The sequence below is a fragment of the Mus caroli genome, chromosome 9, assembly GCF_900094665.2.
Source record: "Mus caroli chromosome 9, CAROLI_EIJ_v1.1, whole genome shotgun sequence".
NCBI classification, from domain to species: Eukaryota; Metazoa; Chordata; class Mammalia; order Rodentia; family Muridae; genus Mus; species Mus caroli.
Window position 1 is genome coordinate 33000400 of NC_034578.1, and position 22119 is coordinate 33022518.

Here is a 22119-nt window from a genome sequence, read left to right on the forward strand (position 1 = left end):
AGAAAGAAAGAAAGAAAGAAAGAAAGAAAGAAAGAAAGAAAGAAAGAAAGAAAGAAAGAAAGAAAGGGAGAGAGAAAGAAAGGGAGAGAGAGAGGAAGGAAGGAAGGAAGGAAGGAAGGAAGGAAGGAAGGAAGGGAGAAGAAAGGAAGAGTACAAGGGAGAGATATTGTTTATTCTATTTACATAGTTGAGAGAAATGAAAAATGTTGTGGAAAGATATGAACTACAAATGTGTATTCATACTAACACGTGTAAGTGTGAACTTTGTATTATTGGACTTGGGAAATGGCTGACTGAGGGAAATTATGGAATTTGTTAATAATTTAAAATTAAACTAACCCTTTGAGCTGAGTATCGTATTGTCAGTCTAGAGGTATAGGTGTGTGTGTGTGTTTATCAGGACTGATGTAGCCCTAAGGATAAGTTGCCAGTTTCAGACTTGCAACATATAGACATACGTGTCTTTGTAATACTACTCCACAGGGGCTGCTCACACTCAAACAGCATCATTTTCCAAATGCCTACCTAGCCCACTTCCGGAAAAACTAGATTAAATGATTCTACTGTCACTTTCAGGACTTACACAGTCTCAAGGCCAATAGAAGGTGGGCAGTCCCTTAAGATTCCAGCTTCCCGACTGGAACAAAAGGTACAGCCTATTTTGAACTTTGCTGAATCTCACTTCTCCAGCATTTCCTGTATGGACACAGCTAAAGGAGTGTTCATTCCCAAAGCACTAATGTAACACAGTGATTTAAGCATAGGCCCCATGACCTTTGCAGTGGGTGTGGTGGTTGGAGCATTTTCTCTGAGTTAGCAAGTCATATTTTCTTCTTGGTTCCACAATTCCGGTGGGACCTGGATTATTTATACAGCTTTAATAGTGCTTGACAGTAATTGGGATATCATCCATGGTTTAAGAAGCAGGCTCCAGAGTGGGGGAGATGGCTTAGTGGATGAAGTGCCTGCTGCACAGGCTTGAGGAGCTGTGTTTGGATTCCCCAGCACCCATGTAAAAAGCTGAGTGTACCGGGAGGGTTCGTGTGAAACCTTAGTGTTGAAGGGGCAGAGGCAGGTGGGTCATGAGAACTCAAAAGCCTGCAAGCCTAGCCAAAACGGTTGGTTCGGTAAGAGACTTTGTCTCAAAAATGTGATGAAGAGCAATAGAAGATACCCAAAGTTGTCCTCCAGTTTACACACACACACACACACACACACACACACACACACACACACACTGTGAATCCACCCATACACACACAGGAAATAGGCTCTGAAATCCTGCTGAGTAGCTGTCTCATGAGCTTTATGACATTGTTCTCTCCAAGTGCTTTCTTGTATGACAGAAACATTTCAAGCAGATGTCTTCCTCTTAAGAAATTGTTTTCACAAGTTTTTTTTTTAATTTAATTACCAGCTTTCTATATTATTTTCCGGGAAAATCTCTTTTTTTTTTTAAATGTGTCCACATACCTTATACCAAAAAGGTAACCTTATTGTTACGTATTTGATTTCAAGTGTCTGTGCGCAGGTGCCTACGTTATAACTCACTCATCTTCCTGATATGTTGTGATGTCAGAATTTTTTTAAAACTCATCCCTTCTCAGAACTTAATATGCAGAGCAGACTAACCTCAAACTAACAGAGATCCACTGAGTGCTGCTGTGGTTAGAGGTGTTACCATGCTGGGCTTTTTCCTGTTTTGTACATTTGCCTTAGTATCCATAATGGAAACACTGCCCCTTTAAACTCTACAGGAGACAACAGCGTTGTGTCACTGTGTGCTCCTAGAGCATTTTGAGAAAGAAGTGAGCAGTTACAATATTGGTGTTATCCTTTTTGCCTACATTAGATATCAAGGAGCTGATTCCTGATAGAAGATTAGAGGCCTCCGAAGTTGAAATGTGCCATCCAATCTTAATGAGACTCAGCTAGGGTTTTGGCCCAATCCCTTCCTCTACCCTTTGATTCTCTCAGACTATGGAAAGGAAAAGGGATATTTTTGAGGCTCAGAAATAAACTGTATGGTTGGGTGCATATTAATCTCTAAGCAAAACCAACCACCTTTCTCTCTGAAGCCTCTGGACAGGGCTCCATACTCATAGCTTTTGCTTCTGGATTTGACTCTAATTCTGTATTTCAGCTGCTGCTCCTGCATGCTGGAAGGCAGATGACCTCAGCCTGGCACACACAGCAGCCTCTCTCTTGCCTGGCCCAGCTCTTCCTTTCTCCAGGCGGGGTCTGGCCGCAGATGTGTGCTAATGAGAGCTTTTCTTTGTTTACAGGGTTTGGGATGCTCTGACAGACAATTACATCCCTTCACTCTCAGAAGACTGGAGGGACCCAAACATTGAAGCTCTGAATGGCAACAGCTCTGACACTGAGGTACCTTTCTGGGGCCCCCTATTTAGTCAGGGTTGGGAAGATATGGAATCCAGCAAGAAAATCGTCCAACAGCTCAATAGGCTTCTAAAGCAACAGTTCAGAGTCATTGTCGGGAACAAGCATCACCAGAGCCAGTGCCTCCGACATGGGTCTGTTGAGGAAGATAAAGCATAAGGTTGGAAGGATACTCAGTGTGTCTGAGACAATTGGAATGGTTAAGCATAAAAAGAGTAAGGACGGGAGCTGGAGAGGTGGCTCAGCAGTTAAGAGCACTGACTGTTCTTCCAGAGGTCCTGAGTTCAATTCCCAGCAACCACATGGTGGCTCACAACCATCTATAATGGGATCCGATGCCCTCTTTTGGTGTGTCTGAAGACAGCAACAATGTACTCATATACATAAAATAAAAAAATCTTAAAAAAAAAAGATGGATACACACTTCTCCCTGTTTACCTGTTCCTTCTTTGTGGTACTGAGGCTGGGAACCAGGACCTTGCACATGTTAAGCACAATGCCAGTGACTACACTCCCAACCCACAAGATCTCTTCTACTGCTGATCTGTGTGTTATGACCCACAAAGTAAGTTGGAGTGGCCATCACAGACTTCTCTTCAAATAATTTGTTTTAAAAGCCAGGTAACCAGGTATATTGGTGGCACACTTGTAATCGCAGCACTCTGGGAGCTGAGGGAGGAGGATTGCCACGTTTGATCAAGCCTGTACTACAGGGCAAGACCCTAGTCTCATCAGACTTACAAACAAAAGCATTTTTTTTTTTTTTGAGAATCAGGTTTTGCTATCTAAAATGAACCAGACAGTCCCATCAGCAGCAATGCTTTGAGCAAGCACTGGTGAAGCTGACAGCTTGACAGTTAAATCGAGGGCTCAGGTGAAATGGCTACACAGTGGTTAGGAAGGTATTGTGTTGTTTTATTTTGCTTTTACTTTTTCTAGTGCTGAAGGTTACTTAGGACTTCAATGGGGCTGTAGAGATGGCTCAGTGGTTAAGAACACTTGATGCTCTTGCAGAGGACCCAAGGTCAAATCCTAGCACCCGTATCAGATGGCTCTCACTTGCCTGTAACTCCAGCTCCACCTCCGTGGGGACCCTCATACAAATAGCTTTCACACACACATACACACACTTAAAAAGAAAGTGTTTTTAGAAAGGGGGCTGGATATTCCTTTTGAGCTGATTGTGTAGTCTCTCAGAAGGTCCAGCTTGCTCCTCATGGGCTTACTATATACGTACAATGAATGGTATTTGAGTCAGCAGAGCAGAGTATCTCTGACTGAATGACTTATAAGCATTTATTTCCCATAGTTATAAATACTGGAAGCCTAAGATCAAGTTGTTGGCAGACTCATTCTGGGAAGTGCATAATATCTGTTGATAGGTGACACTTTATTTGAAGTCCACACATGGTAGAAGGGACCAGATGGTGCCCCTTTAACTTATTCCATAAGGCATTAATACCGTCCATGAGTGCTCTACCTGCAATATCTAATCACCTCACCTGAGGTGCTACCTCCCTTGTCACTTTGGGAGTCGAAGTTTCAGCAAAAATTGAGGAGTGGTGGGCAAGGGGAGACAAATAACAAACACTGAGCTAATATCCAGGTAAAGTGTCTATTCAGTGGTCAAGAGGTATTCTCATAGCAAAAGGTTAAATCATTTAACGGCTTTGATCATGTTAAAAGACAATTTCTACCTGTTTCATTTTGTAGTTTCACCCATGAAGAGTGTTTGACAATTTTGTATACAGGAAGTGCTGGCACGGCTCTGGGGAGTCAGCAAATGATGATTTTTCAGGCAGCTGATGTATAGTGGTAGATCACATCTTCCGGGGAGCTCAAGAATTGATCCTGAGTAAGAGAGCAGGAAGCAGATGTCTCTGATTGGGCACTATATCTGCAGATTACTGCTCAAAATAGCACAGCAAAGGGATCTGCATTTGGCTGACTTGTTGAAAAACTGACTGCTTATTATTTTTAGGATTTCTAATCATGAACAATTCAGAATATTCAGGACCTCCAGGCTTCATTGGCAGGCAAGACAGTGACTTTGAGGCTATAATTTACTGCAAACCCACTCAAAGTGACACCAGAGCCTGGGTCTCACGTCCTCTTTGAATTCTTGATTGTACATTTTCTCTTGATGTATATATGTTCAGTATCTTGTAGTTACCTAAAACAAAAGAGAGAATGTTAGATTGATTTAAGGCTTCCTCCTTAAATGTTCAAAAGGCGACTGCAAAGAGACCACCTGGGCCTGGACTTTTTTCTGTAGGTTAGTGTGTGTGTGTGTGTGTGTGTGTGTGTGTGTGTGTGTGTGTGTGTGCTTGTGCACTCTCTCATGCAGGAGCTAGAGGCCCACTCGAGGTATCTTCCTCTGTTGCCCTCCACATTGATTTTTGAGCCAAGGTTTCTTAACTGGACCTAGAGCCATGATTCAGGCAAATTGGCTGGCTGGCTGAACCCTGTCTCCATTTCCCATCTGTAATCACTGAGATTACAGAGGCGCACACCATGCCCTGCTTTTTACATGGATGCTGGGGACTTGAACTCAGGTCCTCATTATTTTGCAGTAAATAGTATCACCCATTGAGCTATCTCCCCAGACCCCTGAATCATGTCACATATTTCAAGGAATTTACCCATTCAATGTATCAATTAGAGGATTAACCACGAATTTGTCTATGATCTTCTTTAGGATTTAATTTTAAATTTAACTACTTATTTTGTGTGTTGTGTGACATGGTGTATGTGTGGAGGCCAGAGAACAACTTGAAAGTCAACTCTCTCCTTCTACTGTGTAGTTTCTGGGGATTGAACTCAAGTCGTCAAGCTTGACCATAAGTGCCTTTACTTGCTAAACTCTTACTAGTTGAGCAGTCAGACATATGGCTCTGTAATTTTCCATTTTGTAGTAATGTTTGTGAGTTTTCTTTCTTGTTTCTGCTAGCGAGAATTTGTGTCCTTTCTTTCTGGTCTGTGGTTTATCATTTCTATCAATCTTTTTAGGAGCACTTTTGGTTTTTCTCTAAAGTTGTGATTTTTTTCTTTTAGTTGACCTATTTTCTTAGTTCCTTTTTAACTTTTAAAAAGTTACGTATTTGTATTTTATTTGTATGGCTGTTTTTCTTGCATGTTTGTCTGTGTCCTACTTCAGTGCCTGGTGCCTGAGGAGGCCCAAAGAAAGTACCAGATCCCCTGGAACTGGAGTTGTAAGTGTCTGTGAGCTGCCATGTGGGTGCCTGGAATTGAACCTGTGTCCTCTGGAAGAGCAGCTAGTGCTCTTAAACACTGAGACATTTCTCCAGCTTTCTTGCTTGCTTGCTTCCTTCCTTCCTCCCTCCCTCCCTCCTTCCTTTCCTCCCTCCCTTCCTCTCTCTCTCTCTCTCTCTTTCTTCCTTCCTTTTTTCTTCCTTCTTTCCTTCCTTTCTCCTTAGTTTTATTTTATGTATATGCATGCCTAGATATACGTCCATTCATAGCTTACATACTTACATGCCCAAGGAGGGCAGCAGAAGGTATTGGATCCCCTAGAACTGAAGTTACAGGTGATTGTGAGCAACCATGTGCCTACTGGGAACCCCTGGAAGAGCAGTCAGTGCTCTTAATGACTGAACCATTTCTTTACTCCCTTCCAACTTTCTTTCTTCCCCGTCTTCCCGGCTCCCCAGCCCCGAGACAACATTTCTCTGTGTTAACAGCCCAGGCTGTCCTGGAACTTACTTTGTAGACCAGGCTGGCCTCAAACTCACAGAGATCTGCCTGCTTCTGCTTCTGCCTTCCTCGTGCTGGGACTTAAGGTGTGTGTCACCATACTCCAGATTTTTAAATTTCTTTTTTCACTTTTCTTTGGCATTCTATTTTGTTCTTGTAATGGAATTTTATCTATAATTCGTCACTTTTTTGTTCATTTGGTTTTAAGACAATGCCTTACTATATAGAAATTACCATATAGACTAGGCTGGGATTGAACTGATAGAGATCCACTTGCCCCCAGCTGAAGTGTTGGGGTTTTGTTTTGTTAAGAAGGGAGTAGGGGGAACTCACTAATTTGCCAAAGCTATTTTCAGACTTTAAATGTTCAGGTCTCTGGAATTACAGGCCTGTGCTATCATGCTCTTGGTATTTTTATAGAGCATTTCCCCCCAGAGATCACATTGTACATTTTCAGTTATCATAGTCTACTTAGAAGAAATATTTTGCCTCTTCAGATAAAATCTGAAACTTGAAAGTTTATCTATTCCCTCCATTTGTGTGCTATTATCATGCATTTTATTTTGATTTATATTTTATATTCCACAATACAAAATGATTTTTCTGAAAGAAGAAAAACAGATCATTTGAATTTATTCTCAGGGTGATCATTGTAGCACTGCAAAGCCAACAGTCAGGAGGTGAAGGCAAGAGGGAACTGTGAGTTCAAAGCCAGTTTGGCTAGCATTTTGAGTTCCAGGATGTATAGACATTGTCTCAGAATAGCAACAAAACCAACCATTCAAATAAAACTCAAAAGCAAACAAATACAATTCTTGATATTTGACCACTTCTGGTATTCTTTTTTTCTTTTTTCACTTCTGGTATTCTTATACTTTTCAGTAGATCTGGTTTTTCCTCATTTCTTTCCAGTCCAAAGCCTTACATTGCCTGTATCCAGTGCCTGGAAACAATTGCCTCATAGATTTTGTCCAGATGTGTCCTTGCTGGAGCAGGAGGGCAGGATCCAACGCTGCTTGCTCCAAAAGCCTTGACGAGGCCTGATCTGTTGTTTTTCGGATGCATGTATAGTGATTGTTTATTTAAAGAAAGAGGGGAAAATGTTTGGTCCAGGTTCTCTTGGCACCCAGGCTAGTTTTGAACTCCCAATCTGCCTGGCTCCAATCCCAAAGTACTGAATTAGAGACAAGGACTCAACAATCTCTGAAGCCTTCCATAGACTGTTGCACAAAGCTGAAGCATTACAGGCTCAGCATTACTTTCTAGCTTCATTTTATTTGTTTGTTTGTTTGTTTGTTTGTTTGTTTTTTCAAGACAAGGTTTCTCTGTATAGCCCTGACTGTCCTGGAACTCACTCTGTAGACCAGGCTGGCCTCCAACTCAGAAATCCTCCTGCCTCTGCCTCCCAAGAGCTAGGATTAAAGTCGTGCACCACCACTGCCTGACACTTTCTAGCTTTATTGCTTGGTGTCAGTCCTGATGCACACCTTTTCCTCAAAGCAAGAGGAAGAAAAGCTGCTATGGTCAGTTCCCACTCTGGGTCCATGTCTTCTTAACTCTAGGAAGAAGACCCTTGGGTAGATAGGGGGTTTTTGGGGGGTGATTGTTTGTTTGTTTGTTGATTTATAAGAACCTCATTCACTTTGACAGCATGGAAATAAATGTCAGGTTTAGCCCACAAAGACACAAACACCAAGTATCGAGCTTGTGTATCATTTTGAGCAGGTACCTTTGTTATCGCCACACAAGTAGTCAAGGGAGTGACTTTGATGTCTGTGTCACAGAATAGAAATGAGTGTCCAGATGCTGTTGTTTTTCAAAATCCCTCTCTCTTGTTCAGTTAAGCTTTTTTTGCTCAAAATTCTACCTTGGTTTGAGAGTGGAAGTCTGGAGTCTGAAGGGATTGTTCAGAAGTGACAGAAGCTGCCAGGCAAAGCAGACTCTGGAGGACTGAGAAAACAAAACAGGCTTGATGGAACCAGATGGGGAGAAGCAGGACAGAGAGAGCAAAAGTCAGAGAAGAGGAAGGCCCGAGACAGTCTGGGTGGATGTGGTGAAAGCTGAGAGATTGAGCAGAGATAGCAGCTACACAAGGGCGGAACCGGGGCTCTCCTGGGATGCATTGTGTGTGCTGAGCCCTTTGTTTTATTTTTTCCGTGGTGGATTTCTGAGAGCCAAGGAAATGCATGCTTATAGTACCAGCAACAGTGACGATGCTTTCATAATCCCGTAACTTCAGATTCCTTTACTTTATTCTAACAATTTAAGCCCAGACCCTTAACCTTTGTGCCTGAGAGAGGCACACACTAGGCCTCAGTAGGAGTCCATTAACTGTTGAATAACCACTAGGAGCCTCCCTTCCCTACATGGCCCACCCCCATGTAGGAGAAACATGCAGAGGGAGATGATCTGGGTCAAAGGTGCAATGCTAAATTAGTGAAGTAAGTGCACTTAAAGTGAATTCAGAAAATGTAAGCAGTCGCTTTTCATGTGTTTGGTTTTGGTCTCCCACGGCTCAGGCCTTGAACTCCCTGTGTAGTTAGAAATGGTCTTTGAATCATTTCGAATAAGAATGGCTTTGAACTCCTGATCTTCTGCCGCCCTTGTGCTGGGATTACAGGCAGGCACCATCACACTTGGCCTTTTGCTGTTGTTTTTCAGCGCTGAGGGTCAATTTGCACTTCCTAGGCAAATTGTTCAACTGAACTATATAACTATATATATTGGAATATATATATTGGAATGTATATATATATATATTTGAACATATAGTTCCACTGAACTATAGTCCTAGGTCATCTTTTTATATCTGGCGTTGGAATCCAGGGCTTTATCACTGAGCTATATCCATAATCCATTATTTGTTTATTTGTTTTTATTTTTGAGAGAGGATCTCACTGTGTAGCTCAGGCTAGTCCCCCTTAGCCTCTTGAATATTGTAATTATAAGTAAATACCACATACCTAGCTACATGGTGCATTTTCAGAGCCTTAATTTCAACCTGTCATATATGAATTTGAATTACAGGCAAACATTGCTGTCAGGGGCTTATAAAAGTAATTCCAACAGAAAAGAAAAGCCTCCATTTCCCAAAAAGAGCCACCCTTCTACCCCAGGACTGCCTGACCCTTGGGAAGTTCTGCCTTGTGACTGCAGCTGTGAACAAAGTGTGGCCCCAGGAGTTTTGTTCTGCCTGGTGGGGGAGCTGTGGAAACAAGCAGCTACCACAGGTGGCAGATTGGCAGAGATACAAGCATATGGATTCCGTCACAGAAATAGATGCTGCCATCTGCCAGCCAGCTCCTCTGGTGGTCCCCTCACCGCCCTGCCATGCCCTTTCTCCAGGTTGAGAACAGATGGCGTTCAATATACACTTGCTGCTGCTTCGCTGCTGCTGCTTCTTCTTCTTCTTCTTCTTCTTCTTCTTCTTCTTCTTCTTCTTCTTCTTCTTCTTCTTCTTCTTCTTCTTCTTCTTCTTTTCTTCTCCTTCTCCTTCTCCTCCTCCTCCTTCTCCTCCTCCTCCTTCTCCTCCTCCTTCCTCTTTCTCTTCCTCTTCCTCTTCTTTCTCCTCCTCCTCTTCTTCCTCCTCTCCTCTTCCTCCTCCTCCTTCTTTCCTTCTCCTCCTCCTCCTCCTCCTCCTCATTATTATTATTATTATTACAATGTCCTGAGGAGATAGGAGGAGATAGGCATGGCTAGGAGGTACCAGCCAAAAGATGTTTTGAGGCCACATTACAGGATATCTGGAATCTCAACCAAGTGTCTCCTGTTAGAATAGGAAGAAATGTGCTTGGGAGGAGGGGAGCAGGGGACAGACCAACCAGCATGTTAGCTCTTAGAGACGAAGAAAAAGTGGATTGTGTATGGGAGGTGGTTCTCTGGAGGAGTTTCCTGGATCCCTCTTGCCAACCCCTATGTAGTTTTCAATTGGATTTCTGGAAGGAACTTTTTAAGTGATTAGGTGATTGAACATGTTCAGGACGTAAACATAAACTCCTGACCGTTAACAATTCGCAACCTGGCCAGAAAAGCCAGAATTGTTACAAATATATTGCTGGATTTAGATGTCTTCTGGAGTCTTAATGGTTGTGAACTTTTAGACTCTTGCTTAGGATTACAGAATGTAGGGGCACAGGACAAATGAGTCAAACAGAGTTCTTCAATGCTTTTTTGGGGCTTTAGTTTGTCCTCTTATTTTCTTTCCTTTCCTTCCCTTTCTCTCCCCTCCCTGCCTCCTTCCTTCCTCCTTCATCCCACCCTTCTTTTTTTCCTTCCTTTCTTTTCTTAACGAGATCTCACTGTACAATCTAGGCTAGCTTTGGACCTGTTGCTACTCTTCTGCCTTTAGAGAGCTGGGATTACAGGCAATCACCATCTGCATCTGGGTTTTTCTGTTGCTGCTTTGTTTTGAAATGGTAGATCTTGTAGCCCAGGCTGGGCTTGAATTTGCTAGGTAGGGATAGTAGGAAGGTGATCTTAAATTCCTGATCACCCTGGGACTACTTCCTAAAAGCTTAAATCACAGACTTGTATCACCATCCCTGGTTCAGTTTGTCCTTTAGCCCGTAGGATATATCGATTCTTGCATTCTATACTCGCTATGAAACCACAATTGGATTCCAATGATTGACTGGCATTTTATCACATTCTTTTTTTTTTTAAGAATTTTTAAATTTTTATTTGTTTTTATTTTATGTGCATTGGTGTTTTGCCCGAATATACGTCTGTGAAGACACGTGTCAGATCATGTAGTCACAGTTGTAAGCTGGCATGTGGGTGCTGGGAATTGAACCCAAGTCCTCTGGAAGAACAGTCAGTACTCTTACCCCCTGGGCTTTCTCTCTAGCACCCATTATCACAATCTAAAAGCTGTGACTATGTGAACTGAAACAATCTACTCTTTAAAGTGCCCACTATGATAAAATCTGGACATTCCTTTCCCCTGCCCAATGGACACTACTTAAGGAATTGTAACTGCTACATGAGCTGGCTGTAGTGCCGTTCACTTTGAGAAGGTTTCTGTATCATCCAAGAAGCCCCTGCCTGTGAGTTGAAGAACACTGCTGATCCCCTTGAGTCAGAATGATACTGCCTACCCTATTGTCTTCTTCTGGCCATGTCGGCAATGCCTGCTATGCCATGGGGGCAGATTTGGAACAGAATGAAACTCGGACTCCTCTCTACATTCCCTCTTTAGACAGAGGGAGGCTAAGATGGCCCTGCAGTCAGTGTCATCTGATCTAGTCCTGCTGACGGGTACCATGTCATTTCTCCCTTCTACAGATTCATGAGAAGGAAGAAGAAGAGTTCAATGAGAAGAGTGAAAATGACTCTGGCATCAATGAGGAGCCTCTCCTCACAGCTGACCAGGTATAAGTGACACCCTTCCCAGGGTCCGGGAACCTTTTACTTTTCTGGAGAAAGGTTGACGAGGGCATCCAGGTCAGAAGAAAGATGTGCAGACTTGAGGTGCCTTGTTGATGAGTTCAGTATCTTTGATAAGAGATTAATTTCAGGCTGGAAAGATGACTCGGCAGTTAAAAGCACTTACTGCTCTCCCGAAGGTCCTAAGTTCAAATCCCAGCAATCACATGGTGGCTCTCATCCATAGTGAGATCTGATGCTCTCTTCTGGGGTGTCTAAAGACAACCACAGTGTACTTAATAACAAAATAAATCTTTGGGTTGGAGCAAGCGGAGCCGGAGAGAGAAGGAAACATGTCTGAAGACACTACAGTGTACTTACATATAATAAATAAATAAATAAATAAATAAATAAATGTTTTAAAAAAGAGGTTTAATTCCTGTTAATGCCTCAGTTTATCTCTTTACGGTAGATGTGGACTTAATCCCTAATACATGGGTTGGTCATAGCAGTTGGTGATGATAGCCAGAGCCATGTTTACAGTTTCCTGGCTTTAGTCCTATGAAGTCTATGTAGATTTGCTTCTTTTTAAATTTAAATAAAAAATGGTTTATTTTTCAAGATGGTTTCTCTGGCTGCCCCGACTGCCCTTGAACTTGCTCTGTAGACCAGGCTGGCTTCAAACTCAGAAATCCCCCTTGCCTCTGCCTTCCAAGTGCTGGAGTTAAAGGCATGTGACACCATGCTCAGCTCTCCATAGATTTTTTTGTGTGTGCTTGGAGCTTGGGCACTTAAAGTGTGTGTGTGTGCGCGTGTGGTGATCTTAAATACTCGTTGTTGTTGTTGTTGTTGTTGTTGAAGAAGAAGCAGTGATAGGTGTCTGTGTGATAGATGTTTTATCACATTTTATAGAACCCTGAAAATTTTTAGCCTTCTAAAAGGAGTCTCAAAGACACTTCTTTGTGGGAAAAAAAAAATGCCATGCTTCACCTTGGAGACTGATTCATTATGTTGTAGCTGTAGTGATTTCTCACTTAGGCAGAAGTATTTAGTGTTTAGTGTCCTTAGTCACTAAATATCTGTTAGTGCTTACTGGAACTGGCCACCCCACAAGCTTCCATGAGCTGTTCTGAAAAGGCCCCACTGGAAACCAGCAGAGCCTGGATGTGTGCTTTAGTAGAGGTGCTTCTCTGTGCTTATGGCTAAAAGTAGGATTCAGTTTTTTCTTTTAATTCCTTTCTTTTCTTTTTTGAAAGTAGGATTTAATATAGGTAAAGAATAGGAGATTGACTGATATCATGTCAAGAACAGGTGTCCAAGCTTGTAAACCCAGCTTGGGAGGTGTAGAAGGGTCAGGAGTTCCTGGCCAGCCTTGTTGCATGAGACTCAGTCTCCCAAATAGCAAAACAAATGCAAAACAAAGCAAAATAAAAGAAAGACACTAAGAGAGTTTTGGCTTTTTATTTCTTTCTCTTGTTTTGTTTTGGTTGGCCTGAAACTTGTTATGTCGACCAGGCGGTCCTTAAACTTGACATATTCAGCAAGGCTAAAAGAATTTTTAAAAATATATTTATTTTTACTTTATATCTATATGTGAGAATCTCTATACATGTTGATGTGTGGTTCCTGGAGAGGCTAGAAGAGGGTGTTAGATCCCCTGGAAGTAGAGTTACAAGTTGTTGTGAGCTACCAGGTGGGAACTGGACCCAAGTCCTCCAGAAGAACAGCAAGTGCCCTTAACTGTGGAGCCACCTCTACCTTCACCTCTACCATCTCATGGCTGGCAGTTTTGATGGTGACTTGAAGGGAGGGAATGTACCTCAATGATAGGTTCTCATTAGTCATTTTTTTTTCATTAATGTGATTAAATACTTAACAAAAGCCAACCTAGAGGAGGAAGGGTTCATTATGATCCCACTTAAAGGTACAGGCCACCATAAGAAGGAACCTGAGGTAGCTGACCACTTGGCAAGCACAGTCAGGAAGCAGAGAGATAAACATGGGTGCTCAGCTTCAGTTTCTACTTTCTGTTTTATTTTATTTTCAAGACCAGGTATTGCTATACAGCCCTGGCTGGCCTGGAACTCATCTTTTAGAACAAGTTAGCCTTGAACTCAGAAATTCATCTACCTCTGCCTCCCAAGCATAGGGAATAAAGGCGAGTCCTCCCATGCCAGGTTTCACTTTCTGTTTCTGCCCCCTACAGGACTCCCAGCACTCCCAGAATGGTGCTGTCTACCCATAGTTAAGGTGGGTCTTACCACCTTAATTAGCCTCGTTAGAATTGCCTCACAGACGGCTCAGAAATTTGTCTCCCAGATGACTTTAGACGCTATTAAATTGACTATCAATATTGTTTTTTTTTTTTTAAGATTTATTTATTTATTATATGTAAGTACACTGTAGCTGTCTTCAGACACTCCAGAAGAGGGCGCCAGATCTCGTTACGGATGGTTGTGAGCCACCATGTGGTTGCTGGGATTTGAACTCTGGACCTTCGGAAGAGCACTGAGCCATCTCACCAGCCCTTGACTATCAATATTAACCACCACAGGCACAATGAAAACTGCTCTCAGCCGTTAAACCTTAAAGGGTAGCTGCGTTGTGCGCCACCACGCCCGGCGATCACCTTTTATAAAATACCCTTCGAAGACTAGGCACGTCCTAAATTTTCAGTTTTGAGCAAGTTTGTGTATAATACCGGATTATTTCAAAAGAGGAAACCCTAAGTAAGCCCTGTTCCTTTCGGTCCAGCCCAGCAGGAAGAAACCGATCTCCAAATCGGACTCCTGGCTTTCGAGGTTTTGAGCCTTTCACAGCACTGCAAAGAGGCTGAGATAGCTAAATGTGCTGTGGTCACCAGACTCATCAAGACCCACTTCCTTTGAGAGCTTGGCTTACTCTCTATGTGCAAACAGCTAATGCCCACAGCACCTTATCCATTCTTTTGGTAGCATCTACCTTGACCCTCAACTTGTAGGGAGCTGATCCCCCCACTAACAGTCAAGTTCAGAGCTGGGGCTCTTACTACTTTTTGCTCTCCAGACATTGGCTGCCCTTTTATCATTTTCTGATCTTTTCTTTCACTTTTTACTGGGTAGCTTCAGTTCCTGTCCAGGTGAATCCTGGAGAACATCTTGTTTTCCTCCCCATTAGGGGTTGTTCTGGGAATGTGTGTGTGTCCCCCCACCCTGTCTGTTAAAAGAAGTGTGAAAATTAATGGACTGGGTTTTGTGTTATAGTTGGGCAGATAAAATATTTTCCCACTTAGAAACAAAACGCTTAGCAAACCGAAGTAAATGTTTACTTCCAGGCAGCCCTGCTTCCTTTCCTGAAAGAGTAGCTGATTTCCAATAATGCATTCGTCTAAATGGAGCACTTGGAAGAGGTTTACATGAAAGTGCTTTACATTAAAGGCAGAATATATGCAAGCCTTTAAGTGGGTCTATTTTTATTATTATCCAATATTTATGAAGATAGAGAACAACCTAGGGATGCCGCTGACTACTCGAGTGAACTGGAACACCCCTCCAGGAAAGAACAGTTTGTGCTTTCTCCGTAGGTGATTGAGGAGATCGAAGAAATGATGCAGAACTCTCCAGATCCTGAGGAGGAAGAGGAGGTGCTGGACGAGGAGGATGGAGGAGAAATCTCATCCCAGGCAGATTCAGTCCTGCTACAAGAGATGCAGGCCCTGACACAGACCTTCAACAACAACTGGTCCTATGAAGGTAAGGGCCCTGGGCCAGGTTCACTGAGGACCAAATGATTCCTTAGTGTCAGGTACTGGGTTGTTTTGTTTTGTTTTGTTTGGATAGGATATCACTATGAAGCCCTGACTGGTCTGGAACTCACTATGTAGACCATGCTGGCCTTGACCTCACAGAGATCTGCCTGCCTGAGATTATAAAAGATTATGCCACTGTGACTGTGCCCTGCCCAATTACTGTTTACATATGGCTATCAGAATTTGATCTCTGCTCTAACACAGACGTCTGCCAATCCAAGAGAAAGGCAGCAAGTTCCCAATTTGGTATGTATCTGAAGAAAAGTCAGCATTTATGCAGGGGGCGGGGGGGGGGAAGGTAGAATAAAATTTAAATGCTAAACAAGACTAAAGGACTGAACCACTGCCCAAATGCAATCAATGGTACTATCATAAAACCAATGGACACACAAACACACACCCATATATGGTAGGATAGGGGCTATAGTTCTGTGGCAGTGCATTTGCCTGGCATTCACGATAACTTAGTATCCTAGGTATAAGCTCCAGTATCCTCTGTGTGAGAGAGAGGGAGAGGGACAGGGGGAGAGAGAGCTAGCAGTCTACAGTCTTAGTGTTCTCTATGTACCACCCTCAAACCGACTTCACACCATGCCCCTCCTTGCAGACTGAGCTATCTTCTGAAGGTTAAGTGACTTATCCAGGTCCACAATTGGAGAAATAGAATTATAACAAAATCTCCTTGCTATTCAGAAAATCCTTTCCACAAAAAATATGTGTGCAGGGCAATTTTATTACTGAGTAAGCATTAAATGAGAACAGGCTACACATCCCAGGCAAGTCTCTAAAGGACATCAAAGACTGAAAGGAATTGTACTCTTGTTATAACTAAGTGGATAGAACCCATTACCTTAAGTAGGTTTGGCAATTTGGAGTCAGGTGGCTGAGATGGCCTCTGTGCTTCCAGAACAGTGAGAGATTAGGTCTTATCTTCCTTTATGATTATATTTTGAAGCAGTGGCTCTCAGATCCACTCAGAAACCCTTCCTGAACTGTGGAGATGGGAGGGTGCTTATTTAGCTATTAAAATTTTTATATATATTTGAAAAGGACAGACAGAGAAACTCTAAGAGAAAGGGGATATGGAGAAGAAAACTCTCTCTCTCTCTCTCTCTCTCTCTCTCTCTCTCTCTCTCTCTCTCTGTGTGTGTGTGTGTGTGTGTATGTGTCTGTCTGTCTCTCTCTCTCTCTGTGTGTGTGTGTGTGTGTGTATGTGTCTGTCTGTCTCTCTGTCTCTCTCTGTCTCTGTCTCTGTGTGTGTGTGTGTATGTGTCTGTCTCTGTCTCTCTGTCTCTCTCTGTCTCTGTCTCTGTGTGTGTGTGTGTGTGTGTGTGTGTGTGTGTGTGTGTGTGTGTGATGTTTAGGGCTGGGAATTAAACACATGTTCTTAGGCTATCATGCACTCTATCACACTAGCATACACTCTAACACTGAGCTATACCCTCAGCCATCTTCCTTTTACTTTCAGTGTGGAGAGTGAAGATCTCATTTTCAACTTACACTTTTTCTATACATTATCAGGGGCAGTGCAGATAGCACTTGAAACCAGGGAAATTAACTCCAGAGTCCAGTCTTTTAATGCCTGTCTCACATTACCTCTCTAGCACAGATTTATAGTAATGACTATACAAAGGCTGGGCTGGATGAAGCGTGAAATGAAAATGTAATAAAAAGTCAGCAGGTGTCTTAGGGATGCCTGTGCATGCTGAACTGCAAGAGGAAGCCTGCTTTTGCAGAGATGTTACTATGAAGTAGGGTGGGTAGTGGGGCTGCAAAAGAAGGTGTGTTTGTCAGGGTAACTCAGTCCAACTTTTACATGGAAGTGGCAAAAACTGAGACAGTGGAGCACCACATCCTGAAAGCAAAGCTGACTGGTCCTAAGGAGATGAGGCAGGAGATGAGGCAGGCAAGGCTGTGCCACCACAGGAAGCCAATGGGATGATGGAGTGGGTTTGGCTGCCTGACTGTATTCATCACCCGCCCAGTCAGGCCATTCTCAGGCACACAAAGGGCCCAAACATAGAAACACTCAGCAAAGCAAAGTGAAATGGCAAAAACCAGAAGGAGGAGGACAGCTTCAAAGAGCAAAACAAAGCAGGAAGTGCCAACTGAGTCATCAGATACCCAGGCTAAGCAGAAAAGAGAAGGAAGAGTGAGAAATAAAAGATGCTCCTTAAATCTATTCTATGTATTAATATGCTTAATTGGCATGTGGCAAATTTATGTGTTTATGGGCTACAGTGTCATTTGAAACATTTCAATACATTGTATACAGTGTAACGAAAATATCCAAGGTAACTGGCTTCTCTGTCATCTAATTCAAAGTAATTTCTTTCTTTCTTTCTTTCTTTCTTTCTTTCTTTCTTTCTTTCTTTCTTTCTTTCTTTCTTTCTTTCGATTTATTTATTATTATACATAAGGACACTGTACCTGACTTCAGACACACCAGAAGAGGGCGTTAGATCTCATTACCGGTGGTTGTAGATCTCATTACCGGTGGTTGTGAGCCACCATGTGGTTGCTGGGATTTGAACTCAGGACATTTGGAAGAGCAGTCAGTGCTCTTACCCACTGAGCCATCTCTCCAGCCCAAGTCATTTCTTTCTAGGGGTCTCTCTCTCTCTCTCTCTCTCTCTCTCTCTCTCTCACTCCCCCTCCCCCTCCCCTTCCCCTCCCCCCTGTCTCTCCTTCACTCTGTATTGCTAGGGGTTACACCCAGGGTTTCCTCCATGCTAAGTAAATGTTCTGCCACTGACTGCATTCTCAGACATGTGTCAGGAAGATTTACAATCCTTTCTGTTCACTAGATGTGGTAGCACATACCTACCAGCATTTAGGAGATGTAGGCAGGAGAGAGAGCTAGAGGTTATCCTTGGCCACATTTTGAGTCCTTGTCTCAGAAAACAAAATAGCAAGGGTTGGAAAGATGGCTCAGCATTTAAAAGCATTGGTTGATCTTGCAAAGGACCCAATTTCAATCCCCAGCACCTCATGGCTACTTATACTTACCATTTTTAAGTCCAGTTCCAGGGGATCTGATGCCCTCTTCTGGCCTCTGTGGGATACCATTTCCATACAAGTACAAGGTACACAGGCATGCATGTAGGGAAAACACACATACGTGGTATTAAAAAAAAGTTGTCCTCTATCGATTCCTTCCTTCCTTCCTTCATTTCTCTTGTAGGAGCACTTGCTATGTAGATCTGACTGTCCTGAAACTCTCTAATATAAACCTATCTTTGAATTCACGGAGCTTAACTTGCCTCTGCCACCCGAGTGCTAGCATTAAAGTCATGTGCTATCATGCCTGGCTCTCCTACCCTTTTTGAAATACTCAACTGAGTATGACCTAAATCTATTATACACCACTTAGCCCTAAGAGACAAAATGTTAAAGGTATCTATGTCTGTAATCTCTAGTTCCCTTTCGTCTCAGGAAGTAACCTGCTGGTTGACAAGGCTTCATTTTCACTGCCTTTCCCAGCCTTCCCTGAGACTCCCACAGTGTAGAGTGTGGACTGAGGCATAGGACCATACACCCTCATGCCATGTTCATTTTGGTGTGATCTCTGACTCCATGACTTCTCAAGAGAAGACACTACCCCCTGTATCAGTATATCCCCCACTAACCTCTTCTTTGTGAGTATTACAGAGACAGGGGACACAGATAGACAGAACAAGATATCAGAGCCAGGCATGTACCTTCCTTCATTGGACAGAGAGTTCTTGTGCTTCCTTTTGGACACGTCTTTCCCCTCTGCCTTCTAAGTTGGGTCTTCTTTTCTGCATGTGATATAGTGCTGCTTTCCTCCTGGCCTTTCCCTTAATCGTGACAGTCTTTCAGAGACTGGGAAGGGGCCCTCTCTAAGACCGGTTTTATCTCCAGCAGGTCTGTGCCTGTCTGTAGGTATCACTTACGAAATCCATCTCCCTCTCTAGGGCTGAGACACATGTCTGGGTCTGAGCTGACAGAGCTGCTGGACCAGGTAGAGGGTGCCATCCGTGACTTCTCAGAGGAGCTGGTCCACCAGCTGGCCCGCAGAGATGAGCTGGAGTTTGAGAAGGAAGTGAAGAACTCCTTCATCACGGTGCTCATTGAGGTTCAGAACAAGCAGAAGGAGCAGCGGGAACTGATGAAGAAGAGGCGGAAAGAGAAGGGGTTAAGCCTGCAGAGCAGCCGGATAGAGAAGGGAAGTCAGATGCCTCTCAAGGTAGGTGAGCAACCAGAAGTCTAGGTACAGCCAGCCTTGAGCCCTAACTGTCACATGTCCTGATACCTACCCTGCAGTGGACCCCTAAACAGTTACTTGGTAATAACTGTGTGCAGAACCCTGTGACAGGGCAATAGGGTCAGGAAGGGAGGGAATGCCACCTTTCTCCCTGACTTCCCAGAAGGCCTCTGGTCTAAGCAAAGGACATACTGATTAAACATTAAGAAATAATTAGATCTGATCTGTGTTCTCCAGGCTGGTCCTTGAAATAATAGACCAGGGTCGGTATCTCTACCATTGGCATGTGCTCTTGTCCAGTCTGGTCTCTTTGGGGCAGGTGTAGGGTATTGCTGGACTATTTGAATGACTAGAAATGACCAGATGGCTCATTGGTTCTTGATAGGGTGAAGTCCATAGTGCTACCTAATTAGCTTTTTCAATGCACCTTTGCCTAGCTCTAGCAGAGACCTATTGAATTAGGCCTGGGCCATGTACCTCTTGAAGAATAGTTTTCCTGCACCAGGCTACTTCTAGAAGCCTACCCTTCCTGATAGCTGCATACTCTATTTCCTACTAAGATCTTTGCATCATAGTTCTTCAGAATTGTGCAGTCGTGTCTTATTTATCTGTTTATATGATACAGAATAAAATGAGGAAGTCTGGGGATGGCAAAAGGGCCTTATAATCTTGAGGGACTTACCCAAATGAGTCTCTCAGACTGCTATTTATTCTTGCTCAAATTTTGGCTTCTATGTGTATTTGCCAGTTATCTAGGGCAGTGTGACGGCTGATGAGCATTGATCAAGGTCATAGAAGTCCCCGGGGTGGTGACATTGGGCCAGGAAGCCTTTGCCTATCTTGAGTGTATTTCTTCCTTAGCGCTTCAGCATGGAAGGCATCTCCAACATCCTGCAGAGCGGCATCCGCCAGACCTTTGGCTCCTCAGGAGCTGACAGACAGGTATGTGCAGCCAGTTAGCTTATTTGTCCTTCTAGACAGCTATCAGCTCATTTCCTCATCAGAGATGAGGGTGATAGAGACTCACCAGAGTTACCCCAAAATTTGGGCCAGCATGAGGTTTCCTAACATTTTCTTTCATTTGTAAGGAAGACAGAGGTAATGTCTTTCCAAGGTCTTTTGGATGGCCAGCTGAGCCTATGCCACCAATATTGCCTCTTCAACCTCCAGCTCTGACTATAAGTCTAAGTCACACGGTGGCACTCTCTTGCCTCCATTTTTCCAGTAAATTTTGAAGCAAGTAGTGAGCTTTGAAATACTACAATGAAATAGCCAAGGCAATTAACTTTAGAAGGAACAAAGTTTTACTTATTTTTATTGGGTATCCTCACCTGTTTGGCATTTGGTATGGTGATATCATGTGGGTGTGTTTGTAGTAACAAGCAGTCCCATGTCAAACTTGACAGAGAGAAGAGATAGAGACAGAATGAGGCTGGGAACATAAGAAGTCAAGAGAGAATACTCAATATCCTTTAAGGACATCATAAGGATCTCCCCTGGGTCATGCCTCTAAAAGAACCATAGTGCATTCCAGTATCATGACCCTGGGGAACAAGGCTTCATATATGGATCTTTGGAAGACATATTACATCCAAACTACTGCATCTGTGGTGTGACTTACACTTTTGGTTATTAAGGCAACTGTCTCTTACATGCTATGATCTGTTGCTAGGTCCTCAAGGTGCAGAAGTGAGAGGTCCTGGGCCTCTCCTTATGGAGTACAAAATCTAATAGACTTGATAGTGTGTGCACTGTATGTCTCTGTTTGTGTGTGTACAGTGTGTGTACTGACAACTTTGAAAATGTGGAATAAGTGATCAAGAAGTATATATGCTGTTGTAATGATCAAGGCTGAATCTTAAGGGTTACAACTGTATGACCATAGTCTAGGAAGACTAGGAACATCTAACCAGCCCTCCCTGTTCCTGGGAGAACAGAGGCCCAGAATCAAAGGCTTCATTGCCACTGACAGGGCCCCAACTACAATTCCAGGCCTGTTGACTTTCTGCTTATCGCCTAGGGCTCCCTAGGAGCCTGACAAGATCTCTGTGGCCTACTGGTCTTTGATGCCCACTGGCTGGGTACCTCGGAGCTTGCTTTGTTGTAGGGGGCAGCAAGTTTGACAATCAAGATCTCAGGTAGATATGTCATTTTGACAAGAGAGAAATAATTTCTTCCCAAATGGCACTGTGAAGAGTAAAACTGTGCTTACTGCCCCAGCTATCATTCAGGAGGAGAAACACTCCTAGGATTCTAAGAACCAAAAAGACTTTAGCAATATTAAGAATGCAGGAGTTGGGGCAATGGAAGTTTCCCCCATTGATACAGGAAAGCTTACTTTTGAGATATACATGAAGAGGTGGAAGAAGGTTCTAAAGTAAAAGTGTTCTACTGACGTTGAGTGTTACCCAGAATATGATGAAAAGCTTGGTCCAGATTCAGGTTGCCCACTGTGCCTCTACCCAAGAGGGACCATGACTCATGCTCTGCATGCCCTGTTTGTCTTGGCAGTATCTGAACACAGTCATCCCTTATGAGAAGAAATCCTCTCCTCCATCTGTGGAAGACCTGCAGATGCTGACAAACAGTGAGTTCCTCCTCCTCCTCCTCCTCCTCCTCCTCCTCC

At 43.3% G+C, this 22119-nt stretch overlaps 1 protein-coding gene across 4 annotated transcripts in view; it reads left to right on the forward strand.

Annotated features, from left to right (window-relative positions):
• The window catches only part of Fez1 (fasciculation and elongation protein zeta 1), a 46387-nt gene that overhangs the window by 15801 nt on the left and 8467 nt on the right, over positions 1-22119 (forward strand). For all 4 annotated transcript variants that reach the window (XM_021172726.2, XM_029482126.1, XM_029482128.1 and 1 more), the window contains exons 3-8: positions 2286-2385; positions 11398-11484; positions 15041-15209; positions 19204-19475; positions 20355-20435; positions 22005-22080. In XM_021172726.2, the coding sequence (XP_021028385.1) occupies positions 2286-2385; positions 11398-11484; positions 15041-15209; positions 19204-19475; positions 20355-20435; positions 22005-22080 (785 nt within the window). The remainder of the gene's footprint in view (positions 1-2285; positions 2386-11397; positions 11485-15040; positions 15210-19203; positions 19476-20354; positions 20436-22004; positions 22081-22119) is intronic.